Raw genomic sequence first — 27,497 nt, forward strand, 5'->3', positions numbered from 1 at the left:
TTATATGTGGGACTCCTGCCCACATTCCTTGATGAGTCGTGCCATGTCTGCACCCACAATCTGAACCGGTGAACCCTGGGCCACCAAAGCAGAATGTGTGAACTTAACCACTGCGACACGGGACTGGCCCCTCATGACTACTTTTATCCCCACTTTTATTTGGCCTAATGTGGCAGTGAACTAAAATATTTTTAGAAAGCAGAGAGGAAGGTGTTATGTTGGTCGCCTCTCTCTTTTTGCTTCCCTCCCTTTTAAGGGAGCAAGAGAAATGCAGAGCAAAACAAATCAGTTCTGCCCAGGCTCTACCCCATTCCCTGGTTGTAGGTGACAAGCACAAATGGATGAGTTCACAAAGAATTACACAATGTTCAAGCTGATGCAATCAGAGAAAGATGGCATGGAAAGATGGGGAGAAATATTGTCAATAGGACTTGCTAACACATAGGGCAAGGAGGGAGCGAAAGGAAACAGGAGTCAAGGATGACTTAAGGCTTTTTTAGCTTGCACAAAGGGAAGAAGGAAGTGGCCATTTCCTGAAATCCAGGACAAGCAGGGTGGACAGGTGCAAATCAAGAGTTTGTGTTTGGGGTCTGCTGTAATTAATTAGGTAATCAAGTAGAGACAGAACTAAGCAGTTGGATATATGAGTCTGGAATTCAGACAAGAGGAAAGGGCTGTTTTAATATATATATAAATTTCAGAGTGATCAGTGTATACACGGTTCATAAAGCCATAGGACTGGACGCAGACACACAAGGAGGGAATGTAGATGAGGAGGGAGCAGAAGGTTGGAGAAGTAAGCATCAGGGTTTACTCAGCAGCCGTCAGGAAGAAGAGGAAGAACCAGCAAACGAGACTCAGGAGTGACCAGTGAGGTATACAGAGAGAATCCAGAGAGAGCTGTGTTCCAGAAGCTAAGGGCAGGATGTGTTCACTGTGACAAACACAATGAGGACGGAGAACCACTGTTGTGACAGTCGTTTTAGTGGAATGGTGGGATCCTAAACAAAATAAAGGGGAGTAAATAGATACAGCAGTATTGACAGTTCTTTTCAGGGAGTTTTGCTATAAAGGAAAAGGAGAAATGGGGCAGTAACTAAAAGGACATAGAGGTTCGAGCAGAGGAGGATTTATCATGAAGCAAACGAAGCTTAAGTTTCAGGACTTCTCACCTGCACAGGTTCCTTCTGTAGCCCTAGGAGCGGCCCTAATAATGTGTTTATGTGAAAATAGGTTTTTATAAAATTTCCAAAAATAAGATATTTTAAGGACAATAAACCAGTGTCTCCTTTCACTCCAACTTCCCTCCATCAAGTGCTCTCTGCCTCTGGCTGGCTGCAGACACTACTGGAATTGGACTAATGAAGGGCTAAGTTACATTAGGAATATATGTAATTTGGGTTTACATTTGTTTTAATTCTGAAAACAAAAAAAAATATTTTCAAGAATAACAAAAACAATAATTGCATTGAATTGAGAATTATTTTCCTCTTTCTCTACCACTTAAATCCTGAAGAACTTGAGTGAGAAAAAATAAAATTACCTATCCAAGTCTAAACTACTATGATAAGGGAAGTGGCGTAAATTCTTGCAAATTTCTGGTCACTAAGATATAAGTGGATGCCCTTATTCTTGTCTGTAGTCTAGATGTGCTCATAATTTTCATCTTTTGAAGAAATATGTAACAATGTGAAGGCAAATTTGAGAAGGGATGGATTTTTAAAAAGAAAAGAAATGCTATGAGATATTAAGGAAGGTGACTCAGCAAAATATGCATCTTTTTACAGTTGATGCCTAGTCTATCAAGAACCAAACCTCTTTATTAAACCTAGTAAAATAGAATTAGCAAAGAAGTTATATTTCCATTAGAATTTCTTAGAGTTTTCTGAAATAACTCAACAGGCATAATTTGGTTAATATTAATTTGAACCACTCAGTGGCAAAACTTATCTCTGTAAAATATAGTATTGTCTGAACACTAGAATTTATGATGATGCACATGAAATAGTAATAAGTGTGGAACTTCTGTTTTTTTCCATAGATCTCTAAATGAATTTTTATAAACGGCTGGATTTTCATACAACCCTTTCCTAGTGTAATACACATACATGGTCATTCAGTCTCTCCTAGAAGAACGTGAGGGACACAGAATCTGCCACTTTCACAAGGAGCCCATATTTTTGTGTCTCACTCAGCTTCATATTATAGCAAGGAGCGCCATGACTGCAAACATGGAGCAGAGTCTCTAATCGTAGACATGTTGCTCCTATACTCATTCTCCTTTTCGTTTTTACTCTTTTCCTTAATTTCCCCCCAGTTCTCACCTTTTGGTCTCCACAGGCATTTTGTTTTCCTTTTTTGACATTGATAATAGACATTTAAAAGAGCCTAAAGTAAAAGCCCCTTCCTACATGTGGGCCTCAGTGAGGAAATGCATTCCTGGAATCATAATTGCCACCATAGGAGCAAGAGAATAAGACATCTGCATAGCTGATGAATCCCACTTAAATGAACGTTGAAATGACCTCCAACTTGTGGTGGTGGGCTTCTTTTTCAAAGTGACACCAGACTCCTCCATCCCTATGACACCTGTGGATTCTCGAGAGCCTTACTCAAGTTGTTGCTTTTGGTGCCTCTTTCTTCCTAAGGACCCAACAGATGCATTACTAAAACAGTTTCAAACCCACAGCTGACTTTCTCCATTTTCACAGTCTTCATTATAAAACATCCGTTTTTGTAGTAGTTAGAAAAAGCATAACTTCCATGTTTTAGAGGTATTTTTTTCACTTCATAATATTTTTCATCAAGAAAAAGTGAAATCTATATTGCAACACGATTGGATTACAATGTAGTTAACACAGGAGAAGTGGATATTTTTTTGTCTCCATTACTCCACAGAATGAAAATACCCTCACTCATTTACCCTCTTTAAGTAAGTGAAGTTTCTAAGGTTGTAGGTAATTCCTCACAAAATTATTTTCCAACTCTAAAACAGTATCACAAATACAGTTGTGCATCACCTGATGAGGGGGATATGTTCTGAGAAATGCATCATCAGGCGGTTTCCTTGTTGTGGGAACATCATGGAGTGCACTGAAGAGGAACAAAATTTGCCACCCCAAGTGTGTCTCTTTAACATAAGTATTATTTTAGGCTGGTTATTATTTTAGAAACAAAAGACTCAGAAAGTTTTTCTTATTACCTTCCCCTTAACTGCCTAAAAGAATTCAGATTAAAAACAAAACCTGTCTCAGGAAGCGAGCTATCACCTTAGCATCACATGAACCAGGTGGTAGACAGGGAGGATCCTAGAAGAGCCTGTTTGTTGGGCTCCCCTGTGTTCTTCTGTTTCTGTGTGGCCAAACAAACACTTCTCTTCCAAACATTTGTTCCTTTTCACCAACATGTGAATTGCCTTCCTTTCCATTGAAGTCCCTGACTCTCCCCTCTCTCAACATCTTCTTTTGTCTTTAGTTGAGGATATACTTAAGGTGAGGGCTTCAGCCATTTTGGCAAGTTACTTGATTTTCCTGGGTTTCTCCCATGTATATATGTTATTGAACTTTTGTTTCTTTTTCTCCTGTTAATCTGTCTCATGTTAATTTAATTCTTAGACCAGCCAGAAGAACCTAGAAGGATAGAGGGAAATTTCTTCCTCCCATATGGTACCTACACAAACCTAGATGGTATAGTCTACTACACACCTAGGCTATATGGTACTAATCTTATGGGACCACCATTGTATATGCAGTCTGTCCTTGACAAAAATGTTGTTATGTGGCACATGACTGTAGATACAGTATTTTCATATTTTTGTGTTTGTTCAGATATTTTGCAGACCTGTTCCATCAATTGAGGTTTATATTTGAGGGTTAACCAGACATTAGGGAGAAAATAAGAGCTTACAATAAAATGAGGCAACCATTAGATTTCTCCTACTTAGCTGAAATGTTTTCTTCAGGATGTCAACCATAATTGACCTGAATTCTGGGCAAGGAATGCAGAACGATCATTGAAATACTGATCAAAATTCACAGGAAGTTGGCAATGATTTACTCTTGAATAATATTATATTTGATACACACAAAAGAATATATATAAAATATATATGTAAATTATAAAGTATGATACAATTCACCTAGCAAAAGGAGAACATTACCAATATTCATGACCTACCTATGCCATCTTCCTATCTTACCAAAAAAGGTAACCACTATCACAAATTTTGAGTGTATCATTATATTCCTTTCAAAATCTTTTTTTTACCATTTATGTATGTTATTCTTAACCAAAACATTGTTTCATTTACTTGCTTTTGAGCTCATTTTTTAAATGGTATAATGCAGCATGGACATACCAGCTGTTTGATTTTCTCTCATTTAACAGTATAATGATTTTCTAAAATTTATAAATGTTTTACATGCAATTATATTTGTTTATTTTTTGCCACTGTATAATGTTCTATAATATATGAAAATTTTTCTATTCATTCTCTTGTCAATGAGCATTTGGGTTAGTTAATGGTTTTGCATGTTTTTGCTTAAATTGTTATATTTTTACTTTCATAATTGTGTTTTTATTTGATCACTATGCAGTCATTATGAATGGTACGTAAAGATATATTTAAATTTAAGTACCAAAAATCTAAAACATCATACAGTTGTAATTTTTTTTTAAATAGTTAATCCAGTGATAAAAATTTGGAGGCAAGTTGTCCTTTAAATATATTAGACACTAATATCTTCAAATATTGATAAACTGTTACATTTAAAGCTCCACTAATTCACAATTTAGCATCATACACACTACATACCCTAAAATTTCCAATCTTTAATGGAACATTAACAGTTCTGATAGGGATAGCCAAGATTAGAGAGCAGTTTTCTTCAGGAGCAATTCTTTCTCTATATGTAGGGAGCAACAACATGAAGATAGACACTAAGTAGTTTGAAATATTTAAGGCATATTAAGTGAATAACTGTGACTCCAAATCTCTATTTAGTTATACTTCAAAATATAGCTTATGAAAGCTGCCTCCCTATCAAGACAGTCAAAGCCTCTCTTAAGTCAATATCCCAACAGGTTTTGGTTGTTCAGAAAAATAAATAACCAGCACCTGATTTCTTCTTTTAAAAAAAGTATGTACACACACACACACACACACACACACACACACACACACAGTGTCAGAGGAACTGGTGTCCCTTCCTTGTAAAAATATGTTTTTAGAGCTATTTTTAAAATTTTGCATTTACAAAATAGATTATAAAAATATTTCTCTGGATTGTAATAAGGATACAGGAACCACTAAGACTTGATAAATGATATTAATCAGACTGACTTTTCTGTCTCCTGCTTAACTAGAGGCTGAAGGCTACTCATTTTTACTTTCTTCAGTTTCTGCAGGTCGTTTGCCTTTAGTTTCTTGGATAGCCATTTCAGTCGGTTTGCCGTTTGCTCCCTTTTTTCATTTGCAATTTTTTGGCAGAACACTTACCCTTTCTTATTGCCCTCTTTGGTTTGGTTTCAACTTCTTCAGGAACTGGTTTAGATGACAGCCTTGCCAATGTCCTCTAGGGCTCTTTCTTTACTATCCCTTCTTGGCAGTGGTTTGTGGTGAGGAGGGCAGGTGCCTGAGTGCCCATGGCCACAACACTTTGGGAACCTTCACAAAGCCAGGTTGTATGATTACTGCTGGTAAAATCATCCATTAGGTTTGTTTTTGTTCCAGTTTATTCACTCAATTGTTTGGTAAATTATACACTCTACTTTTATGCTTTGCTGCTCTTTAAACTTCACTATGATACCTAATTTAGCAAAATCTAATTTAATCTGTATCTTAATATTCCTCATGAATAACATAAGTACTTTAGGATGCTTTATTTCTAAGCATCCCTCATCAGCCCAATTTATATACTCTCCATGTGTAGTATTTTAAAATATAAACCACAAAATGTTTTATCATTATTAATTAATAAAGTTAATGTTCATTTAGATTTATATAAATGCTTACCCCTAGCTTTTCCTAGCTTCATCCTAGCTTCTTGCATATCAGATCTTCCTACTAGAGTCTTGTGCCTTTCTCCTGAGATAACCTGTTGTTGGTGTAAAGTTTTTCCATTTTTGTTCATCTGTAAATATTTTTACTTTACTCTTGTTTTTAAAAGACCATTGTTCTCGGTACACAGTTCTAGGCAGACAGTTATTTTCTCTCAGTAATTTGAAGCATTCATTACATTGTCTTCTGGCCTCCATTGGTGTTCTTGAGAAACTGGCTGTCAGCTAATTGTGTTCTTTTATGGATGACCTGTCTTTTCTCTCTGGTTGCTTTTATGATCTTCTCTTTGTCCTAAGTTAATTGCAATTTTACTACTGTGTGTCTAGGTGTGAAGTTATTATTTTTTTAGTCATTTTTCTTGTGATGCACTATGATTCCTGTATCTGTGGGTTCTTGTTCTCACCAGTTCTGCAAAATTCTGTCATATTGTAGCCTTAGAAGGAATGAGTAGATATAACAGAGGAGACAAAATATTCTACAATATATCTCAACCTCTTTTTACGTTTTTAAAGGCATTGTCTCTTTACTGCATACTAGGTAATTTCTTCAGTTTTATTTTCCACTTCACTAATTCTCTTTTCAGCTGTCTTTAATGTGCTATTTAACCTAGTTATTGAGTTTTTAGTGTAAAATTTAAGGAACATACAGAAAAAAAACATAAAACATAAGTGTATTGTATAATGAAGAATCATATAGGAAGCACACTTGTATCATCTTCCAAGTCAAGAAATAAAACAAAAGTACCCCAGAAGGATGTGTGCCCCTTCTTAATCATATCTCTCTTCCATTCCTTAGAAGTAAATATTTGAAAGAATTTTATAGTAATAATGTGTTTGTTTTATACTTTTACCACTTATGTATATAGATTTAAACAATATAGTTTGTCTCCTTTTGAACAAGTGGAATTGTATTGATATATTCTATTATATCTTAGTTCTTTTGCTCAAAATTATGTTCATAAGATTCATTGAAATTGTTGCTTGTAGCTCTGGTTGATCAATTTTCACTCCTGTATAGTCACATTTCTAATACTTACTCAACACAGGCATACCTTGGAGATACTTCAGCTTAAGTTCCAGACCACTGCAATAAAGCAAATATTGCAATAAAGTGAGTCACACAAATTTTTTGGTTTCCCAGTGTATATAAAAGTTATGTTTACACTATACTGTAGCCTATTAAGTGTGCAATAGCATTATGTCTAAAAAAGACAATGTACATACCTTAATTTAAAAATATTTCATTGCTAAAACATGCTAACCATCATCTGAGCCTTCAGCAAGTTGTAATCTTTTGCTGGTGGAGGGTAATAATTAGTAGAAAATGCATTATCTGTGAAGCACAATAAAGCAAAGCACAATAAAACAGAGTATGCTTGCAGTCCCAAGTGTCTAGTAGTTGCCATATTTGAAAGTGCAGCTCTGTGGTATATACCTAGGAGTGGAATTGCTGGGTCATAGACTATGCCTATCTTTAACTTTAAAGGACAACAGCAAAATGCTCTTCAAAGGAGTTGTACCAATTTACACTCTCATCAGCAATTTATGAGACATAATCCATTGAATTTTAACTTCAACATTTCTATTTTAATTTCTAAAATATATTTTTCAGTTCTTTGAAAATCAAGCCAGTCTTTTCATTTTTGTTAGTCTTGTTACTTGCTCATTTTTAAACATTTTTTATATTTAACGTTTTATAGATATTCATTTCATACTCTGTATCTGATAATTCCAATATCTGAAACCATTAGGTCTCTTCATCTGTTGTTGTTTCTGCTGATTCTTACTCATGGTTGCTTATTTATGTCTTTGGTAATTTTTAAAATAATGTATTTAATTTTTAATGACATTAATTTCTAATAGTAAATATCTTATACACTTATTTGATCTGAGAGTGATCTGCCACTAAGAGTCCTAGTAACTACTTATGCTCTGCTGTGGTTTCTTGTGGGTTGTGAGAGGACAAAAGTCATGCACAGGGGATTAGAGTTGACAAATATTAGGAGTAATAATTATTCCATATGCTTTTTTACATTTCCCAAATTTCTTACCATGACCACATAATGCTTTTAAAACCACACAATAATGTTAAAATAACCATGGAATCAGAATATTTGCCAACCACAATAAAGCTCAATTAGTAACATTTGATTCTATGTTATGAGGTGGGATTTTAGGGCCCTTCCCAGGAGGCTACTTATTGAAGATTATGGTATCCTCTTTGTGATTTTCTGTTCCACACTGTGCACAACTCTATCAGCGCAGGGGCTTAAAAGGGAATGCTTTCCTCTAGGGACGATTTTTAAAATATTGTTTCTACTATAAACCAGGCGTTCCTACCATCTGGGACTACTTCACATCCCGCCTAGGACCTCTGGCTTAATGCTGGAGTCCTTTCTACCACTAGATATAGCTAGATATTTTTTAAATTTAAATGGCTGTGGAGGAATGACTTTGGGTAAGTATGAAATGGCTTATAACTAAGGAAAGGAGACCAAAATGCAAAGAAAAAATCAGGGCGGGGAGTAAAGAATCATCAAACTGTAACTGGGAATTAATTACGAGAGTTGGAGATAAAAACAGATCTTTAAGCAGACGACTAATTTCCCTATGGACACATTCTCTGGCCTATGGCTTCTTAATCAGTCAAGCACAAGACCCAGGCGAGAATTTCCAGGTAGCTGTTCCGTCCAAAGGCTCCATCCTAAGTACTGATCCGGAGGTCAAGGTCCACCTTTGTCCACACTCCCAGAACATCGCGGGTAGGTCTTCCAGGATTTTTGGCATCCTGCAGGGAATGATGGTCAAGGTATGCAGTTTCATATTAGAAAACAAGAGGCTAGTGGTGGTGTGGGTAGAAGATGGAACTATATCAAACAGATGAATTAGTTTAGGGGTTTCAAATATTTAAGTATTAAATAGTTTTTGTTAACATTTCAGCATTTGGGGCAGAAGGTTGAATTTTCTTAGTTGCAATTCCTCTTGTGATTTTTCTGGAGGGTAAGACTGTCCTCTGGAAAGGGCTGTTGTCCCCTTGGATTCACTTATTTTAAAAGAGGACAATTTGGTAATAACCGTTTCAGAGAGTGATCCGTAGCCGGCCGCACTGATTACCCAAGAAGTTTTAAACGTCAGAGACAGCAGCCGGTGCCTTTCACAGCACATGACCTTCACCGGAGGTCTCCCCACGCTGAGGTTTGGAGGAGGAGTTTCAGAAATGGTAACTGCAGCCCACAGCCGGGCCTTCTCGGAGGCCCACGCCCCCTTCCTGCGCCGGCAGAGACCGCGAGCCGCTTCCCCGACACAGCGCGGACGGAAACCCGCGGCGGGCGCGGCCGGCGTGCGGCGGGCCGCAATGCGCAGGCGCGGGGGGGCCCCCCTCGGGAGTGGACCGAAGCAAGCGAGGCTGCACGCCCCGCCCACCACAGGCCCGCGGGCTCGTTTCTGGCATGGAGCCGGCCGGCCTGGGGGAGGCGGTGGCCGGGAAATCGGGGTTTAGGTTTCCTGCAGCTTTGTCTAGCTGTACACCCACAACTTGTACCCCGAGGCTTCTCAGCCTTCTGCCACTTACCCAGCCATTCTAGAACAGCCCCGCAGCACAGCCATCCTGCAGCTGCTGGTGCCCTGCCTGGCATTCTTCTTCTCCGGGGCTGTTTTCTGAGCTGGGGGGCTCCCTCCCGCCCCCTCTTCCCACTGCAGTGTAATCCCTACAGACTTGAGAAGGGTATGGGGCGGAAGCGACCGTTAATTTGCAGTGTAGGGTGGGAATCAGACTCCCATCCAGGCTTCTCCACTTCACAGAGTGTGATGTTGGGCAGGTTATTTACTTTCTAAGCCACCTTTTGAAATAGGGGCACACATTCTAGAACGTTAACGTAGTAACCCCAAGTCAGTCCTCTCTGTTTCTTCCACTGCGGTAAGTTATAAAGGCCTACCTCATCTACACCTAGCCAATTGAAATGGTCCCTGAACTAGCAATTTTAGGTAGTACCTTCCATAAAATTCATCCTATCCACTGCTGCCAAATTAAACTTCATAAAACTTAATCATTATTCTCCATTTCCATCTCCAATTAATAAACATTGGAAAATGTCGCCAAACTGTCTTTTCAACTTTATCTCACCCTACTCCTATTTCTCGCTGATTGTACACAGAGTTTTCGGCCTTTATACCTTTATTTGTGCCCCTTTCTTTACTACACAGTTCCCCCTTCCAAATTTCTTTAAAATTCTACCCATACTGCATAGCCAACTCAAATGCCACCTCCTTCAGGAAGCCACTCATGATTTCACCAATGTCCTTGTTCTCTTTGAGACCCAAGCCTTTTAATTGTTATGGTACCTGACACACTGTTGTGGATTGCAGTTGGGCATGTATTATCCTTTCTACTTTTTCTTATCACACATTTTAAGGTCCTTGAGAGCAGGAATCATGACTTTTTCTTCCTTGTATCCGCAGAAGAGCTTTCCAAAATATAAATTAAAAATAAAGGGGGCAGGGGCTTAAAAGCTTCTGATCATTTTCATTTTGATTGCAAGACTCAAAAACTTTCCTTTGAAAGTGTAATTTTAAGATTGATAGCTACAAATTAACTGTAAATGGAGAGTAAGGGGACTAGAACTGCCTTCTCAGTCCCCTACTCTGCATCTCCAGTACAGGTGCTTTCACGTCTTCCTTCATTTCTTCACAACAGTCCTGCGAGGGAGGCATCATCCTCACGTACTGATGAGGAAACTGAAGCTTAACAGAGACTTCCCTAATGGACCACAGCTTTGAGTGGCAAATCTAGCACTTTGAACTCCCTTTATCAGCATTACTTAATGAAAAACAGTAGAGGAATTAGTACTCCTACAAGATCCCTTTCCAGAAATCAAAGGAGATGATGTTCACAAATGCCCTTTCAAAACTAAAACATGTTAAGCAAATGTAAGGTATTAATTATAAGGAGGATGCCATAATAAGTAAAACAAACATATCCAATTTCTATCATTTAAGCATAATGCCTTGAATAAAGTAGTGGACTAGAGATCATTGATAGGCATTTTAATCTTAATGTTCCATGTTGATGTACTTTTCAAAAAATAGTGGGCATTTAGCTATTGTACTGGCAGGGGGCTATACTGAGTCCATTACATATCAATTATATAATTCAATATTCATATGGCACTAGGAAATGTTTTGCAACAAAAGTCAAAGATAAGACATGGTCCCTGCCCAGAAGGCTTGCAATCTGAAAGGCATTAAGATACAGGGGATATAACTATAGGGACAGAAAACTTTATCTTTAAAAAATTGTTTTGGGGGCCAGCCAGGTGGTGTGTGGTTAAGTTCGCGTGCTCCGCTTTGGCAGCTCGGGGTGCACTGGTTTGGATCCTGGGTGTGGACCTATACACCATTCATCAAGCCACATGGTGGCAGCATCCCACATAGAACTAGAAGGACTTACAACTAGCATATACAACTATGTACTGGGGCTTTGGGGAGGAAAAAGAAAGAGGAAGATTGGCAACAGATGTGAGCTCAGGGCCAACCTTCCTCATCAAAAAAAATAAAAATAAAAAAAGTACTCTCATAAAAAAAGTTGTTTTGCATGAAAAATTTCCAAGTCTTTGGTGATAATCAATGAAATGCCTCAATGAAGCAGGTTTTGGAATGGGATATTAAAGGGAAGGTACTAATTTGGCTACTGAGAGGAAGACTGACTTGTTTTCTAGGATATAATAAACTGACTCTCAACTGATGGCAAAAAGATGCTTCGCTGGGTATCAGAATATTTTGGGCCAGAACAAAGAGGCTATGAAGTTTCAAAACAAGATGGCATCTTCTGCCCTTGATTTAAGTTCCTTTATTTTTAAAATTCAGTTAACACTGAAGGGAATGTGGGCCTTTTCAGTTTTTAAAAGGGTGAACACTTTAAACAGAGAGATGAGAGGTACCAAGATGAAGACCAGGAAAAATAAAGTGGTGCTAGATTGCTAGCAATGTGGTGCTAGAAAAAACTTGGGAAAACAACAGAAATAAGGGGGAGGAGTCAAAGGAAAAGATCACAAAGCAATGAAAGAATGAACAGGATGACAAGGTTAATTAGGAGGGTCAGCAGAGGAGAAGGCTTAAGACAAAATTTGTCCTAGGAGAAATCATTTCAGGATGGAATCTAAAACTCCTACTGAAGCAAAAGACAAATTTAAAATAATTTTGATTAAAAAGGGAAAATATACTGTAAAACATTTATTTAATAAAAATAATTTTATAATCTATACAGAATTGAATAAAAATTACCAATTATTTCCACACTTATTTGCAAAACGGCATACAACTTGCAAATTGGGGTCAGCATTCTACAAATACGGCCACACACCAAATTGTGAACTTATCATTTTCTTAAATAAGTAAAGGTTCTGGCTGTGTGCCACAGTCTTCAAATTAAATTCCAGGGAAATATTACTTTGGTAATGTGAACAATTTGTACCACTATCTATTTTATTAAAAAAATTAAAATCCCTCAAACACCACTTTTCTGCTCATTTGAGTAAACAACTCCCTATGTAGCAAGAAAAAAAAGACAAAATATAAAATTAGAGGTTGCTACTTTTATGACATCACTACCCCTTCCCTTCCTTAGCTAGTGTTCTCTTCCTTTCCCTTAATCTGAAAGGAAGGCAAATGGGAAATGACCTCTTCTTATCCTCATTCACTTACTTCTAGAATTCCTGCTTAAACCAAATAAATATATCAATTTTGCAATCTTGACACTATTATTCACACTGTTTAGCTGTGTCATTCTAAAAAAAGTTAACACCCAGCTGGAAGCAGCTACCTAGATCCTTTTCAAGGGAAGGCTTTAAAATAGTTTTCATGTCTCACATACTCTAGCAGCCACTTGGTAGGCTGATTTCAGAATTAAATGTATACAGAATAATATTTTTTCAAGTTAACTTGGAAATGGACTCATGAGCAATTCTTATTTTAAGCAAATATTCAAGATGATCCACCCTTAGACACAAAGGCAGATTTAACGTACAAAATGCAGGAACCAAATCTATCCTAGTTCCTGCTCCATTATTAATTAGTGAAACAATTAAAAAGAGGCTCAGTTGGTGAAAAAGGCTTTGGAATAATCCAACACCTAATGACATCTTTATCTTGGATAAGAAGAACAAATAATATAAAAGCTATAAATGGGGATGAAGTTATTAAAAAAAAGACTTTTTCATTTAATTCTGGAAATAAAAGGGAATGCAAATACAAAATGGGCTCGTTGTCTTTAGCCCATATACTAACCTTTCATCATGGAATTAACAGTCCTTCATACTGAAGAATAAAAGACAAACAAACCTACCTTTAAGTTTTCTGATTAGGTCTCTTCATTTAGATTATTAGTAGGCTTCAAAACTTGCCTTATTTTCTAACTATATGAGCTTCTCTGAGAAGCATATGAATAAGCAAAACTGTACTTCTAAAGAAAATCTACACAAATATATAATCGTCAAGATAAGAACTGAGAACATTCATATAATGAATTTTTAAAAAATAACTTATTAGAAATGACATACACTCCTTATAGGACAGAACACCCAACCAGAGCAAATATTGCCAGTGATAGGAACGACTTTCATCTGTAGAAACACAAATGCACATGAGTAACACAGAAATAAGACTCAAGTTGAACAGGGGCAAGTGCTGTTAGAACATATTTCTATCCTGACCTGTGACATCTTGTGACCCCTGTGAAGCCTTGGTCCCACCAGCCAAGCTTCTGGCTAAGCAGATACAGAAGCATCTGCCCTATGAAACATCAAACTCACCTGCTATCATGTGTATAACAGCACGTGCTGCTTGAGTGCTCTTGACTACTTGGTTTTCAAAGTCAAGTTTGTTTTTGAATCAGAAAAAAGTCAGACTTAAATTAGCTCTCATAAATAACCCACAAAATAAACTTCACTTCTGGCTCCTCTGAACAGTATTATGTTACTCCAGGAACACATGACATAGTCAAGCGGCTGCTCTGAAGCCATGAAATACACATTCATAAATATGTGTCCACATCTTCAAAAATGAAATACATCCAGGCACAGTGCTGTGCAGAGTTCTTGCTAGAAGCAGCAGCTCGTCAGCAGTATATTATGAAGTGGTTACTTGAGAACTTGATTCTGGATCTTCCTGCTTTCTGTATTTCTTCATAACACTGACTGCACCATTAACCAGGAAAACCACAGCGATGAATGCAAAATAACCGGCGTAGATCAGAAACTAGAGAGGGGGAAGTAGCAATTCATAGAATTATCAATTAGAAGATGAGCTGTCCTCTTACATACCTGTGAACATATACTGCAATTAAAGATATATTCAGTTTCTCCATAAAACTTCAAAAAGCATTGTGTGCTTACACAGTGTGCCGGGTACTGAAGATACACGGAGGCAGCAGTGCGGTGGGACTGAAGCCAACTGAAGCCTGACTACCTCCCTCACTAGCTGGGTGACCTTGACTGAGACACTTAATCTCAGAGCCGTGACTTCATTTACAGAATGCAGTTCATATTTCCTTCTTTACAGCATTGATGGGAAGGGATGAGATCATGAATGTAAACGTTTATTAGCACAGTGCTAATACTGTTAATACTATTGTTTTAATTTTTATTGCTGTTATTGTTATACCTGAATCCTGGTCTCCACCCTCAAGCTGACAGGTGGGTATGACTAACAGGCCAAGTTCTGAAGATCAAGAACTTCTATTCTTCCCCAGAAGAGGGCAGTGGAAGGTCAACTATATACCCTTATAGGATTACTTTAAGAATCTTCCCTAAGCCAAATTTTTAATGTGACCATATAGTTACAACTTCATCATCATTATCTTCTTAAAACTTACTAAATACTTATAAGCTAGCTCATAGGTGCAACAAGAATGTTACTCTAAGTCTCTGGGCCAGGTTCTTTCAAATTTGTATACATTTTCCTGTAGGAAACCTGCTAATTAATCACGGCAGTTAGAGTTTCAGCGTAGCCCACAAAATTCTATTATTCCACAAGTTTAAACCCACCATTTCCGTAGCAGGATGACAAGCACTTGGTTTCTCTCCCACCCTCCATCCCAAATGTCAGCACCTATCCCTTGAGAGGTCTTCTCGAGGTTTTTATTGCTGGTAGTAATTGGGAAACATACAGAAAGATTACTAGTAAGCTCCCACTCATCTGTTCTCCCCACCACGCCCCCTTTTGAGGCCGCATAATGCAGTGGGAGACATGTAGGCTTGAGAGTTAGATGCTAGTTTCAATCATAGCTCTGCCACATTATTATTATCTGTGTGACCTTAAACAACACTTAACATTACTTATCTCTCAAACTCATTTTCTCAATTTCTCATCCTGACAACACTTGCAAAATTCTATATAATGTACCTGGCACGTAGAAAGTGCTATATGCACGTTACCTATTATTATTATTATTTCTCTTTTAAGTCTCTTCAATAAAAACAAAGTTAATTACTGATAACATGTTGCGTTTTTGTATTCTAAGAAAATTAAGATGCAAGTATGGAGGGAATAATGGAGAAGGAATCATTTGGGCTGGGATGGGGGTGGGGCTGGCACTTCTTGATTCAATTGCCCATTTTCAAAGTACAGAGCAAGCCCTACCTACAAACTCACAATGCATGAAGGCATATGCAACTATACCATTCCTGAATGAATAAAAATATTCACATTGTCTTTGGGTGTTTGTGCAGGTGTTTCTCAATCGGACATATGTTAAGAATCATAAGGCTACTCATCAACAGCCAAGTCATCACCTTGGTATTTGGGTGGGGGGTATTTTATATAAAGAAGGGAGGAGACTTAGAGAGCTGTGAGAGGGATACAGCATTCCAGGCACAGAATGAAAAATGGAGGAAAATATTGGATGAGGAAGCAGAGAAGTTGGGCTTGGAGGAACCAATATTACCTCTCAGCTCCACCAGGCTGGTTAGTCACACTCAGAAATGGTCTAGGGCCTCATCAGAAAGATGACGGTCCCAACATCCTCCAGGTAGAAAAGACCTAAGGATGGGGGATGACTGAAGGAAAGAGGGAACACTTTCACTTTTTATTTTATATCTGTCTATATTGTTTGAATCTGTTTTCAAGCATGCTCCACCTCTGCCACCCTGATCAAATCATAACATCTGCAGTGTTGAATCAGAGATCTTACCTGAGTGGTAATTTCTAAGCCAAGGCCACTGGCATCTACCACAATTAGAGTGAGCAGAGTCTGAAGTGCGAGAGCAATGAAGGTGTTTACACCAAACACTAGGGCGTAGCGCTCCATGCTGAGGTTTGCCGCAATCTGAAAACTGAAAAAATAAACAAAAGAAGAATAAATAGACAAGAATTACTTCCTGGGTAGTTACAATTTTTACTTTAAACGTGAAGACTATGCCCTTCTTTCTGTTAATTCCCTTCACAACAAAGTGAAAAGTATTTTGTTGCTTAATGATGTAAATCTCACACAAATATCTAAAAACAGCAGGAACATGTGAATGAGAAAATAAATGAACCTTGCCTAAATGCTTCCCCAGGAGAAAAACCGCTGATGCACATACAGTACAATGCTTTCTCCCATTTGCCTCTTTTTAACTAAAAAATTTGTTTGTAAAGAAACCAAAAAGTTTATCCTGTCACAAGTTTTCCTAATGCTTTTTTGAATCAAAATACATACGTTGCTATAGTGATGAGTAACATGTAGATGATTCTGAAGACCACGTAGGATGCGTAGCACACCCAGATGGTCCCTGCAGTGTCCATGATATACACTGTGGCAGCAATCAGGAGAGAAAACAGAGACAGTGCAATTTCTCCCCAAGTTGACCAGGATATTTTTATGTAACCAACTGCAAACACGGCAACAGCACCTACAAAACAAAAAGAGAAAAGTCATCCAGTTATTTTGCTAAACAAATACTATTTCAGTAAATTAAAAATTCAGCTCAGATTATTATATTTTAAAAGCTTTAAACTTACAAATAGCATAGTTCAAGATTATGGAGGGCCTGAGGGTCAGGCAGAGAATTTTGGACTTGATGGAATGAATAATATGGAGCCACTGAGAGATGATGTGAGACTGAATTAGGGCAGCTGGCAATGAGATGGAAAAGGAGGCTGTAGACCCAGGGATGCTGCTAAGGAAAAAACTACTGAGGCTGAAGCAGAGGAAAGAGTCAAAAAGAACCACTGCTTCTAGCTTGGCAACATGGCAGGATGGCTCATCTCTCCTCTTAACTGAGGAGCAGTTTAGAATATGGCAAAGGGCATCTCTGCCCCTTGGTAAATGATGGCAGTGATAATGACAGCTAAAAGGTATAGAGTGCTTTCTAGATGCCAGGGCACAGTTATAAATGCTTACAGAAATCATATAAAATCTTCCAAAAACGTTATGAAATAGGTTAACAAATTAAAGAGGGACAATAGAATATAATGGTCAAGAACATGGGCTTCTGAGTCCAAATCTTGACCTTACTGCTTACCATCTATATGACCTTGGGCAAGTTATTAACCTATCTGTCCACAGTTTCTTAAACTGTAAAATGGGGATAATAATTGCATCTATCTCAGGAATTTTCTAAGAACTGAGTTAATACACATAAAGTCCTTAGAACAGCACTTAGCACATATTAACACTTAACAGTTATTAGCTATTATTATACACTATTGTATATTGCTACTTAAAGTTTCACATCAAGTGGCAAAAAATACCCAGTAAACACAGATAATGGAAACTTGGATAAGAAAACAATTTTGAAAATCAATACATTAGGTTTCCTCAAAGGTTATAAAGAATTCAAGTTTGTTAGTCATGTCCTCTACCACTTGAGCACTTCTAAATTTTCCTCCTAACTTATAAAATCAGAGCCCCAAATAAGCAAATCATTCTTTGGGGTTACTTCTAATTTGGGAGGGGAGAGAAAATATGATTATGGTTGACTTAACCAGCAGAGGAATCTCTCTCTCCCAACCAGCCTCTCCATCCTGCACTGCTTACCCAGTAAGGTTGAAACGGCCTCCACACCACCGTTATAGATAGCAGCATCGCGAGAAGGCATCACCACCTCCCACAGGCCCTGTGTGTAGTTCACAACTTGAAAATAGCCACAAGTGGAGAGGGCCCACCACACGGACCAGCAGAGCAGAGGGCGAGAGGAGTAGCACACAGAGAAGTCATTCCACAGTACCCTCAGCACAAGGAGATGGTCTGGCTTGGGTTCCTACACAGCAAAAGGGAAGAAAGCTCAAACATCTTGAAGGCAACCACACAGAAAGCAATATATATATACATATATATATATATATATATATGCGTGCACACACACTTCACTTCTTAGAAATTACATTTATCTCCTCTGGGGAAAAAATACATTCTCATACAATTTTTGCTTTAAATCCTCAGTAGCACAGCTGTACATAATCAACCCAGCAAAGGACGCATTGTTTACAAAGTGAAGGCACAAAGATGGTCAGATATTGCATACTTCAGCCAAAGGGAGATGACATTCCGCATCTCTCCACACAGTGGCAAGCAACATTAAGAATAAGGAACAACTAGTAACTCTACTAAATCACTGCTGGGTTGGAATCTGTTGGTGAGACCCTCCTATCCTTATAAATGACAGATTCACTGAACAGTAATGGTTAGGGTAGAAATCTTAGAAAGAAATAGACCAAAATACCAGCAGCAGTTCTCTACCCAGCAGTTCTGGGTAGGAGGATGATTAGGGATTTTAATTTTCTACCTTACATTTTTTATTTTACCCAATATTTATACTATGGGAAATATTAATATTATAATGAAGTAATAAAGTATAATTGAGTGGACCCAGACATTACTGAGCTATGCACCATCCCCATACGATGCCATTAAGTCAATATGAAATTCCAGACACCCTGCGAGATTCTCTGACTCCAACGGTATCAAAGTTTGACCTAATTCCTGAGCCTTGCTCAGAACATAGGAAATTTTACTTTTGTGGCTAACATGGAAAAGCAAAATGAGAACCCAAATGGAAGAAACGGGAGTTGGAGTTGACCATGAAGTAGCATGGAAGAGGCAGGACTTGTGACAGAAGCTATGTTACAGATTAATAACACCAATGGCAGCGGCATGATTCAACCTGCTCTCATCGGTCAGAGGCCACGTCTTGCATGGCAGAACCTCCAGATATAAAATGATTACTCCCTTCTGCTGTGAGCCCCTGCTCCTTTAAACAGAATCTTGTAGTAGGTACGCTTAGGTGTTTGCAACACCAAGTTAAAAGGCACTATTTTCTCAGCTCAGTTATGTGCAGAGGGAGATTTTCTATAGTCAAACCAATGGCTAGGATGGAAATACTTGAGAACAAGTTTGCTCCTCTTATTAAGTGCTTTTGAAGGACTTAATCTTGATACTAACTCTTGCTATAAACAACAAACGTTTTTGATGATGAAAGCAAGACTCTCATTTCCTCAGCTGTTCATATTCCATTACCTGAAACATAGTAAAAATATGTAATGAGCCTTAACCAATGGGGACAAATAAAGTACATCTGGTTTCAAGGAAAAGAAACCAAAATATGTATCATGGAAAAACTCGTGCTTGAGATAGACTGAGCAAGAGATAAGAGTTGAACAGAGAAATAATGAAGAAGCACATTCCAGGCAAAGGAAACAAGAACAAAAGCATGGCAGAAGGTGCTATTGAGGTATATTTAAGAATCAGCAACACTGAAGTTTTCCCCAAACATAAAAGGCTTCTAGGACACTCTCTCCTGCTCTGGCCTGCTGTGCACTCATGTTGCTCCAAGAACAGTCATTCCTGCCTTGGCCTGGTATCTCAGAGGCCTGGTTCATAAGCCTGAAAGCAGGGCATTAGCCACCTGTTCAGAGTTGGCCTAGAGATCTTGTTCAAGAGAGATGACATTTATCTGAGTTTTAGGGGCACTGAGCTGTAAGAGGGAGGGGTACAACCATGTATGGGAGCACACCCTCTCCCTACCATCCCAACTCAGACATATCCACTGGCAGGAGTCTGACTGGAGATATCCAGAGGGAAAGGTTTTGTGACCACAATGAGGGGAAAAAAGGAGCGTCAAAAGGCAGACTATCTTCTTCACATAAGTCTCTGATTCTGGCTTTAGTGCTCAGGGCCAGCCTGGTGAGAAAGGCAGAATACAGCCCCACACAAACCTCCCAGCAGCCACTTTCACCATTATGGTTTCATTTCTTTGGATTCTGAAGGCTATTTTGACATGAAAAGACACAGAAAGATGAGTATTACATAACAATGAGTAAAACAAAAAAAACCATAAAATTACAAAACCACATGTAGATTATAATTTCATTTACTATAAAAAGTATACATATAAATACATACATATGTATATATGAAAAGAGATTTTAGAAAGAAGGTCACTAAAATGTTAATTGTGGTAATCTTTGGGTGGTACCAGTTCAGATGATTTGACTTCTTTTTATCTAGTTTTCTGTATTGTTTAATTAAAAAACTAAGTATGGGGGCTGGCCCCGTGGCCGAGTGGTTAAGTTCGCGCCCTCCGCTGCAGGCAGCCCAGGGTTTCGTTGGTTCGAATCCTGGGCGCTGACATGGCACTGCTCATCAAACCACACTGAGGCAGCGTCCCACATGCCACAACTAGAAGGACCCACAATGAAGAATATACAACTATGTACTGGGGGGCCTTGGGGAGAAAAAGGAAAAAAATAAAATCTTTAAAAAAAAAAAAACTAAGTATGAATCTTTTTTATAAAGTAGATTTTTTTTCCTCTTAAGATGATATATTTATTAACTATATATTGTAACAGTGACTACTGCAATTAGGTAAATAAAGGCCATTTTCTCCCTAAAATGCTAGGATAATCACACTGGAATGAGAACCAAGCAATGTATTATAGTTCTGCTTAATCATACCATCCCTAAGCTCAGTTTTTACTTGTTTATCACAATGGGCATCTAGCTTCACATTTCAGTTAAAGAAAAGGTTCTGATCCTGTTTTTAAAAAAAACCTTGAGAAATCATTTCTCTCCATCAAGAAATGGGAATCTCTAGTGTAGAGGTTTTTAAAATCTGGGTTAGAAATTTTGACTATGTCACTTTCTATGTGCCTTTGGGCAAGTTACTTACTTAACATAAACTTCAGATCTCTCATCTGTAAAATCAGGACAGTGATATACATCATAGAGTTTTAACAAGAATTAAATTAGATAATGAACCTAAGGTTCTTAGCACAGTACCTGGTACACAGGTCAAAATAAATGGGAGGTGAGCTGATGATGATGAAGAGGCATACCTACCTGAAGGCAGATGAGAAAAATTTCTCAATCTTGGGCTTTTTATTACAAAATGGAAATTAATGCTTATTTCAACAGTCTAGTGGAAGACTAAATTAGTGTTATTCAGTGTGTAGCAAGTGCTCAATAAATGTTGGTTTCCCTTATATTTTTATCATGACTCATTTATGCAATCAACAAGTATTTACTGAGTGTCTATGTTTTTGGCAATGTTCTAGACACTGGGAATATAGCAGAAATGTCCCTGCCTTCAAGAAACTTACATTTTAGTAAGGGAGAGAGATGAGAAACACATATAAAAGAGAGCTTATAGTACCAGTAATACAATGAAGAAATAAATAGGGTAATGGGGTAGCAAGTGACTGTGGTATGGAGAAGTAATGCTTCCTAAGAGTATTGAATAGCTTTCCGAAAAGCTGAAGTCTGAGTTGATACCTGAGTGACACAAAGCAACCAACCATGAAAATCAGAATGAAGGGCAGTCTTGACTGAGAGAACCTTCCGACTGAAGTTCTAAAGTAGGAATAAGCTCGATGTGTTTCAAGCCAGTGCTTTTTGGAACACGGCAGTAAGAGATAAGGCCAAAGAGGTTAGGAAGGGGCCAGACTGTCTTATATGCCATGATGAGAATTTTGGATTTTCTTCTACACACAATAGGAAAATATAGGGGGAGTGATAATTAGGGTTTAATGTCTAAACTGTGAAGATTTAAGTCAAGAGCTGATGATTGCAATTTAAACCACTTCTATGATATGAATTATGTGTTCCTACATATACAAGAAACTGAAGAGGACAGGCAAAGTTGCTCATGTCATGCCTGAGAAGCAGAAGGAAAAAAAGATAGTGCCTTCAGACCAATCAGCTCAAAAACTCAGGATTCTAGAGCTGAGGAAAGCTTAGTGATCATCTGATTTAACAGTCTCTACATTTCAGAGCAGCCTAACTCAATTCAAGCATTAGTGATGGAATTAGTACCAGATTCTAGTGACACCTTTCCTAATGTCCGGAAGACCAGGGGTAACTAATTCAAAGTGAAAGATTATTTACAGCCTTGCAAATAATTATCTAATGTAAAGGTACAAAGTGTTCTTGATTATTCATGCTAATGATAAAGATAACAACAGGAATTACCATGTATTGATTAGCTACTAGGAATACTCATATAAAAGCTTGACATTGCCTCATTTAATACTTGAAATGACTGTATGAGGTAGATATATGAATGAGCTAAGTATAAGAAGTGGAGTTTGAACTTACTTCTCTTTCTTCAAAATCCACTATATCATGCTGCTAGAAACGACATTAAGTACAAAGTGGAAACATTAATTTTGCTGCTGTCAGTGTTTTACAGAACTCAAATATAAATACACGCAAAGAATGCTTGTTAATAGTAAAAGGTGTCTACAAATAAAAGTACAGCTATACTAACAGATATTATTTAATAAGTACTAACTACATGTCAGGCCCCGTGCTGAAGAAGTGGTTTAATTTACATCATTTATAATGGATGCTCAACTTAAAATAAATCAGATCCAGCTATAAGCCAAGCACAGAATGAGTCCAGTTCCCTGCTTAGGTAAGAAAATCACTGGCTTTGGTGGCAATGTCAGCACCCTTCGCCCCAAAGCAATAGACTCCTTTTGAAAAGAACTCACAAATACTCTAAGGGAACTTGTGGACTGCGCTATCACTTGACTCTGTCTCCTTCATTTTCCCTTTCTGTAAAATCAAGATCAAACCACCCTCCCCACCTACCTACTCTTCTTTACCATAATTACCACACTTACAATTTATGGTTCAATTATGGGCTTTGTCAACTTAAAACGGCACTGCGATCCCCAATCCATATCCATATTCTGAACTTCCTTCAAGCTTGTCAAAGAAAAGCAGCAGTATTTGGTGGTGTACAGCTGCCAAGCAGCACTGCCTGCCTGTCACGGTGTCAGCAGCAGAGCCAAGGATTTCATGAAACTGACCTGAATCCTAATTTTTACCACACTGTAGCCGACATGATGGTTCTGACCATGACCCCACTGAAAGGCTTTATGAAACAAAGCATAGATCGAAATGATCTCATATACGCTCTTAAATTATGCTTAGTATATGTGTGCAACTCTGCACAAGTTGCTAATCTCTGCTCTCAGTCCTCAGCTCTAAAATGAGAGGACTGAAGAGATCTAAAGTTCCTTGTACTTTAAGTTGCTCTGATCATTCCATGACCTGTGGTAAGAATCTCTTCTAACTCCAAAATTTTATAATTCTTCAGCATGTTAAGTACTGGCACTTTACACATCTATAAACAACAAATATCAAGTTGGTCTAGGACAGAAGTTTTTAAAAAGGTCACAACTTATTAGTAGGTAATAAAAGCAATGTAGTAGGCAGTTAGTTATCTGCATTATAAAAAATAAACTGAAGGGAATGTGTCAGAATAAAGTGTTGTGTTACAACACTTCTGTTTCAGTTATATATAAATATATACATACCTATGAATGTACTGGTTGCTGAGTAAAATGTTCCTTACTACGTTTCTTATCCATATTCAAAAAAGTTTAAAACTCACCAGTCTATAAAAAATCTTCAGAACCATGTTAATATGTAATATATACATGTACATCTATGTATTATACATATGTGTATCATATTAATTTTAGCTAAAGCCATTTTAATCCATTTGAAACAGATAAGAATAAGGGCCCTTTTTTTTTGTTCTACTCCACGAGATCTATCAGATGACTATACCGCTTTCCCTTCTCCATCGACCCTTTGTTTACTCTCCAACATCACCTGACAAACTATGAGGGAATCAGCATTTCATTCCTAATTAATCCCTGGTAATTTTTTTATTTTGCAGGGAAAGATTCACTCTGAGCTAACATCTGCTGCCAATCTCCCTCGTTTTTTCTTCTTTATTTTTCCCCAAAACCCCAGTGTATGGTTGTATATCATAGTGTTTCCTTCTAGGTCTTCTATGTGAGCCACCACCACAGCATGGATACTGATGGACAAGTGGTGTGGTTCCATGACTGGGAACCAAACCCAGGCCGCCAGTGAGAGTGCCCAACTTTAACCACTAGGCCATCAGGGTTGGGTGTAATCCCTGGTAAATTTGACTGAAGCTGCACACAGGTGTCTCAGAAATCAAAGTGAGTTTCATGAGTGTCACCCAGGCTCTAAAAGGTGACCCAAGCTCTTTGGGATGATAACCTAAATTTCAAGTAACCAGAAATGAAGAATAGGGGTAGGCAAAGAGAGTAATTAGATCCCACATTGAAACAATCTGAGTTAACTCCAGGTAGAGAGCCAAAGACTATTCACATTGATTCTTTACTCTAATCCAGCCTACAAAGCTTATGGAGGTTGGTTTTAATGATTGACAGAGCCCATCTGCAAAACCTGAATGTTATTACGCTTATTTCCAAACTCGTCCCAGGAGACCTAAGACTAACTCAGTACGGTTGGAATAAGCTTTGCCCCTCATAGCTTAGAACCTGACAGAAAGATAAAAAGCTTTTATAAAAAATCGTAAGTGACTGGGAGAGGCAATTAATCTTCCTGGCTAGACAGAATGCATGGATGAATTATTTTGATGGCATATATCTCTCTTCTAAGGAATAATTTCATAGTCGAACTTTTAATATTTATTCCATCATCAGCTTAAATTTTCCTCTTGTGATCCTCTGTATCATTCATTAGTACCTCACTTTGGCAAAGTATCATTTGCAAATAAATATCAGATAACACTTCCAGCACAGAAGAGGAAGATAACTTTCTATCCTTAATATTCTGGGCTGCAATTCAAAAACTGGAAGTAGATATTCATCATTTATTAGAATTATTTCATCTATTCATTTAGCAAAGTTTTCTGAGCGCTTTATTTATACACCAAGTACTGGGGATAGAAAGAAGAAGAACAGACAGCCCCTGCAATCTAAGACTTCTCTGACACGAGCAATACAATGCTGTGCCAGTCTGACCTCAGAGATCATTCACTCCAGGGGAAAATATATTTGTCATCCCTAGTATAAAACTGACCTTATCTTGAATCTATGAATGAAGGAATCAATAAGCCAATTCAGAATAAAACCTGAATCCAGATGGATACAAGGTCTAGCAGGAGAAGGCTTCCTGTCCGTTTCGTCACCATTGGGGTAGCCCCCAAACAGCAACCACAAGACATTTAAGGCTAAACTCACCGGCTCCTCCATGGGACGGTCCTCCACATTTAAAGGGATTTTGGACTCAATGTCCTCCCACCCAGGAAGGTGGTTAGAAGCTGAGGTGTCAGTAACCATGCCGCCATTTTGTACCTTGATGCCATTCATTCCCTGGCAGGCAGAAGGAACGTGGTGAAAGAAAAGGCTCTTCTGTGGCATAGGCAGAAACCAGGCCACAGCAAAAGCCACAGAAACACAGGTAAGAGAGATGACATTCAGGCTAAACAAGGACCAGCCTGCCACCGAGACAAGGATTTGCCCTAGGACAGAGCCTACTGTGAAGCCCACCAAGGTGGCACTTCGACAGTAACTTGTGACTTTCTGGTACATGCTCAAGTCTACCACACTATAGATATATGAGTAATAGGCAATTTCAGTGGCTGTGGCGACGCCATAGAAGAATTCCAAGAACTGAACAGCCAGCAGTCCCTGGGCATAGAGCAGCATGAACCATGTAACAATAAGGCTGAGTCCCTGCAGCAGAACAACAGGCTTATAACGGAGGTAGTCTGTGGCAAGGAACACAGGAAACAGCAGCACCAGGTAAGAGTAAGTCCACACTGGATAAATTTCATTGAAGACCTGATAGAAAAAGAAGAAGAAAAACCCATTAGTGATATCAAAGGACCTAGAATATTCATAACAATTTATTCTTATAAAACAACTTACCAACATGTCAAATACGTCATCCTTACCAACTAAAGAAATCTCAACAACAATTCTGATAATTGTTTGGAATACACTTCCCCATTTCCACCCCATCATCTTTTTCCTAAAATCCTCCCCATTCACCAGGCCTCATTCAAAGACTTCTTCCTCCTGGAAGACTTTGCTGAAGCTGACAGTATTTGTATTGCAACATTCAAAGCTCTGTTGATACTGCTTTGTAATGTGTCCATCTCCCCAGTTACCTCATAGCAACTGGCTCTTAACCGTGGTTGCACATCTCCGAGGAGCTTTAAAAATTTTGGATGCCCAGTCAAAGGCATTTTTAAAAACCTCCCAGGAGATTTTAACATGAGCCAGAGTTGAGAACCATCACCTTATAAGGTTCCTTAAGGGTGGACTCGACATTCACCTGCACAACCTAACAACCAGCATACTGTCTGGAAGATACTTGGCTCGATAAGTGTTTTGGAAACAAATAAATGTTTTGGAAGTGTTGTCAATTCTTACTACTAACCACAGACTAAGGAGCCCTGATCCTACCATTTGACTAGGTTTCTTTGATTTTATGTTTCATTTCTCTGGGGCACAGGAAGAGGTAAGAAGGGTAAATCTGTCCTACAGTCCTGACAGGATAACTGTCTATAGATGGTAGGATAATAGGCAACTTTGATGTCCTTCTTTTCGTCTGTCTGTAATAGGACAAAAATAGAAGATTTTGCTGTTTTCTTTTTAATGTGTTTTTTAAATTGGGATATAGCAGAAATAATCTTTAAAATAAGCTTTGAACCATAAAGACCCCAGGTGGAACTTCAGTTCCATCATTTGCTGTGTGATTGTAGGCAAGCTTTTTCTAGTTCCCTTTAGCCTTAGTCTCCATTATCAGTAAAAGAGGGGTCAGACCTATGCCAGAGGGTTGTTCGTTGCAAGGATTAAATGAAAGAATACATGTAAATTAAGCTGAAACACAGACCACTTGGGACAATATGAATTAACTAAACTAATCCAACTGCCAACCCCATTCTTCCAACAACAATCATTGTAGGAGACTTTTCCCTCCTCTGACACCTATTGAGTGTCCAGCAAGGCCCTGGGGGGTCAGTCAGTCAGTTCTTTAAATGATCATTTCAAAGTCTGGATCAGTGGCCCCAATTTTTAAGTGCTTTCTAGAAGATAGCTTTGGTAACAGGCTAAATACTTTGCAATGGAGCAATCTAATCCTACACTTTGACAATCTAAGACCATGGGTA

At 38.3% G+C, this 27,497-nt stretch overlaps 1 protein-coding gene across 6 annotated transcripts in view; it reads right to left on the bottom strand.

Annotated features, from left to right (window-relative positions):
* Positions 1–655: 655 nt before the first annotated feature.
* The window catches only part of SLC19A2 (solute carrier family 19 member 2), a 32,179-nt gene continuing 5,337 nt past the window's right edge, over positions 656–27,497 (bottom strand). Inside the window, exons 2-10 of one of the 6 annotated variants that reach the window (XR_011438975.1) lie at positions 25,561–26,163; positions 18,068–18,290; positions 16,748–16,940; positions 16,241–16,382; positions 13,863–14,307; positions 7,110–8,845; positions 5,498–5,665; positions 4,814–4,904; positions 656–1,001 (exon numbers count right to left, since the gene is read on the bottom strand). Coding sequence is in view for 1 of the 6 variants with exons in the window: in XM_014739500.3 (XP_014594986.2) it covers positions 14,179–14,307; positions 16,241–16,382; positions 16,748–16,940; positions 18,068–18,290; positions 25,561–26,163 (1,290 nt within the window). In the remaining 5 variants the exon portion in view is untranslated. Of the gene's footprint in view, positions 1,002–4,030; positions 4,905–5,497; positions 5,666–7,094; positions 8,846–12,270; positions 14,308–16,240; positions 16,383–16,747; positions 16,941–18,067; positions 18,291–25,560; positions 26,164–27,497 lie in introns of those variants that run through there. The other 5 variants (XR_011438976.1, XR_011438977.1, XR_001380709.3 and 2 more) reach the window with 5 other exon arrangements.

Source organism: Equus caballus, chromosome 5 (assembly GCF_041296265.1).
Source record: "Equus caballus isolate H_3958 breed thoroughbred chromosome 5, TB-T2T, whole genome shotgun sequence".
NCBI lineage: Eukaryota > Metazoa > Chordata > Mammalia > Perissodactyla > Equidae > Equus > Equus caballus.